Source organism: Procambarus clarkii, chromosome 9 (genome assembly GCF_040958095.1).
Source record: "Procambarus clarkii isolate CNS0578487 chromosome 9, FALCON_Pclarkii_2.0, whole genome shotgun sequence".
Taxonomy (NCBI): domain Eukaryota; kingdom Metazoa; phylum Arthropoda; class Malacostraca; order Decapoda; family Cambaridae; genus Procambarus; species Procambarus clarkii.
In genome coordinates this window covers 4,222,716-4,226,126 of record NC_091158.1, presented here as the reverse complement: position 1 = coordinate 4,226,126, position 3,411 = coordinate 4,222,716, and the positions used below count along the sequence as shown (strand labels likewise).

Sequence of the window (3,411 nt, the reverse complement as noted above, 5' to 3'; positions counted from 1 at the left end):
AAATACTCAGGGGAATTGACAAAGTGGAAACAGATGAAATGTTCACACGTAATAATAACAGAACGAGGGGACATGGGTGGAAACTGGAAACTCAGATGAGTCATAGAGATGTTAGGAAGTTTTCTTTTAGCGTGAGAGTAGTGGAAAAATGGAATGCACTTGGGGAACAGGTTGTGGAAGCAAATACTATTCATACTTTTAAAACTAGGTATGATAGGGAAATGGGACAGGAGTCATTGCTGTAAACAACCGATAGCTGGAAAGGCGGGATCCAAGAGTCAATGCTCGATCCTGCAAGCACAAATAGGTGAGTACACACACACACACACACACACACACACACACACACACACACACACACACACACACACACACACACACACACACACACACACACACACACACACACACACACACACACACACACACACACACATATTGTCGGAATTGTCTTGGATTATCGGAAAGCCTTTGACACAGTACCGCATAAGAGGCTGGTACATAAGCTGGAGAGACGGGCAGGTGAAGCTGGTAAGGTGGATAAGGGAGTACCTAAGCAATAGGAAGCAGAGAGTTACGGTGAGGGGTGAGACCTCGGATTGGCGTGAAGTCACCAGTGGAGTCCCACAGGGCTCTGTACTCGGTCCTATCTTGTTTCTGATATATGTAAATGATCTCCCGGAGGGTATAGATTCATTTCTCTCAGTGTTTGCTGACGATGAAAAAATTATGAGAAGGATTAAGACAGAGGAAGACTGCTTGAGGCTTCAAGAAGACCTAGACAAGCTGAAGGAATGGTCGAACAAATAGTTGTTAGAGTTTAACCCAAGCAAATGTAATATAATGAAGATAGGTGTAGGGAGCAGGAGGCCAGATACTAGGTATCATCTGGGAGATGAAATTCTTCAGGAGTCTGAGAGAGAAAAAGACTTGGGTGTTGACATCGTGCCAGACCTGTCCCCTGCAGCCCATATCAAGAGGATAACATCAGCGGCATATGCCAGGCTGGCCAATATAAGAACGGCATTCAGAAACTTGTGTAAGGAATCATTCAGAACTTTGTATACCACATATGTCAGGCCAATCCTGGAGTATGCAGCCCCAGTATGGAGTCCATATCGAGTCAAGCATAAGACCAAACTGGAAAAGGTTCGAAGGTTTGCCACCAGATTAGTACCCGAGCTGAGAGGTATGAGCTACGAGGAGAGGCTACGGGAATTAAACCTCACTTCACTGGAAGACAGAAGAGTTAGGGGGACATGATCACCACATTCAAGATTCTCAAGGGGATTGATAGGGTAGATACAGATAGGCTATTTAACACAACGGGCACACACACTAGGGGGGGACAGGTGGAAACTGAGCGCCCAAATGAGCTACAGAGATATTAGAAAGAACTTTTTTACTGTCAGAGTGGTTGACAAATGGAATGCATTAGGAAGTGATGTGGTGAAGGCTGACTCCATACACAGTTTCAAGTGTAGATATGATAGAGCCCAATAGGCTCAGAAACCTGTACACCTGTTGATTGACAGTTGAGAGGCGGGACCAAAGAGCTCAACCCCCGCAAGCACAATTAGGTGAGTACACACACACACACACATTCTTGAAGCTTGTTTTATGTTATTTTGTTGTTTTATGTGTTTGTGGGCACGTAGCCCCCCCCCTCCCTTCAGATGTACTAGTGGGCACGTAATCTTTCCTTCGCTGGCTCTAATGGTGGCTCTAATTAGCCAACCCTTCACCGTGGGGCAGTTTTTATTCCTTTGTTAATTTTATTCATTTTAGCCTTCCTTGCTTTCTCGTGATCGGCGATAAGTTTTTCGATGAGTGCCGTTGCTGTAGTTACGTTTCCTTCTAGACCCCTGACTGTGATGGGGCCTTCTGTACCTTTTGCTGGGATGTGGATTCTCACTTTGTGTTTCTCAGTAATGTTGTGGATGGTATTACCATTGGGGCCAAGCACTATTTTTCTATTATGTTCTTCCACCTCTACGGTCCTTGTAATATTCTTTGCCTCCTCTTCCATTCTGGCTTTTGCTGCTGCTTCCTTCTTGGCTTTTACCTCCTCCAGTTTTATCAACCGTTGTTTATGTTCCTCGATTACTGAGTGAATTTTGACAATAGCTTTGTCTACGTTTGATCTCTACCCTTCAACCACAATGTCCCTGTGAGAATGTTATTTTGGCGGTATTATTATTTTGACCGAAAATGTGTTTTCGATTTCTTTCAGAGTTTAGCCTTTAGGCCCTATTATTACGCCCCGGAGATCGGTGGGGATATGGTGAGTCTTTGTAATTTTGCGAGTGTCTTCCGTAGTCTGACAGGAACGTGAGTCGCCACATTCCTGGATGCCGGTTTTGCGTTCCTTTCCCGGAGTGTTACGGGAGCTTTCGGGATGCTAACGGCCTTCATTTGCGGGATTCGAACCCGTTTTGGGTGTCTTATCTACATCGTCGTCGTTCTTATGTCGCTTTGTTTCTACTTTTGTCCAGCCGTGATCGCCTGCATCCTCGGTGTGAGCTGCTTGAATCTTTTTAGGTTCTTTGGTGGTAACCTTTGTAGGTCCTTTGGTGGTAACCTTTGTAGGTCCTTTGGTGGTAACCTTTGTAGGTCCTTTGGTGGTAACCTTTGTAGGTCCATTGGTGGTAACCTTTGTAGGTCCTTTGGTGGTAACCTTTGTAGGTCCTTTGGTGGTAACCTTTGTAGATGTTTTGGTGGTTTGCGCGACCCTTGAATTCGTTTTTTCAGTTGGTTTCGTTGGTTTTGTGAGGGGGACTTCAATCTGTTCACTAACAGTCGTTTTTTATTTTATGTCTGGTGGACCATTGCCGCAAATTCCATTCAGACTTGCTCCCATTACGGGCGTCCGGCCGTGACAAAGGCTGGCCTTCTATGCCCGCCGCTTGTAATAAAGGCCAACTGACAACATGAAGTAAACCACCATTAAAACATTTATCCCGACGCACCAGAAACTAGTTTTTTATGGGTCGGGTCTAACCCCCAGGAGCATCAGATGATTTTTAATGAGGTCGACATACTCGTCAGTGTCCATCATATTTTCATCAGTTCGCAGCGTTACCACTGACAAGAGTCTTTTGGCCTCATCCACCCATCCTGGAGCGGATGGCAGCGGCGGCGTTTCGGTTCCTGACATCCTTCGTAGGCGGCCAAGTACCAGGTCACTCAGGAATTATGTTTCCCTTCGGACCTGTTACACCTTAAGGAGCTGCTATTTTAAATCCCGTCCATAATTCATTTTATTGAACTTCATAATTATAAAGTGTAGGATAACCAATACAACAAATCCCAAAGCGGATTTCATTATTAGAGTCATTTTGGAGATCCTTTTTCAATTATATTGTTAAGAATAGTTAAAACACTGTTTGACAGTCCACTTGTCACATTGAT

The 3,411-nt window shown here is 44.7% G+C and overlaps 1 protein-coding gene across 1 annotated transcript; it reads right to left on the bottom strand.

The window, feature by feature from the left end:
- Positions 1-1,741: 1,741 nt before the first annotated feature.
- Positions 1,742-3,157, bottom strand: LOC123761669 (uncharacterized). The gene is made up of 3 exons (XM_069321318.1): positions 3,042-3,157; positions 2,407-2,732; positions 1,742-2,106 (listed from the first exon to the last, which is right to left on the bottom strand). The coding sequence occupies exons 1-3, from the start codon at positions 3,155-3,157 to the stop codon at positions 1,742-1,744; spliced, it is 807 nt and encodes a 268-aa protein (XP_069177419.1).
- Positions 3,158-3,411: the final 254 nt, after the last annotated feature.

Bases quoted from the DNA above. Each gene is read 5' to 3' on its own strand.
- LOC123761669 (XM_069321318.1), bottom strand. From the start codon at position 3,157: ATGTCAGGAACCGAAACGCCGCCGCTGCCATCCGCTCCAGGATGGGTG. The intron at 2,733-3,041 runs GTATGTCGACCT...AACGAATTCAAG, and splicing joins AATATGATGGACACTGACGA to GGTCGCGCAAACCACCAAAA. The intron at 2,107-2,406 runs GTTAGCATCCCG...AAATTCACTCAG, and splicing joins GAATCCCGCAAATGAAGGCC to TAATCGAGGAACATAAACAA.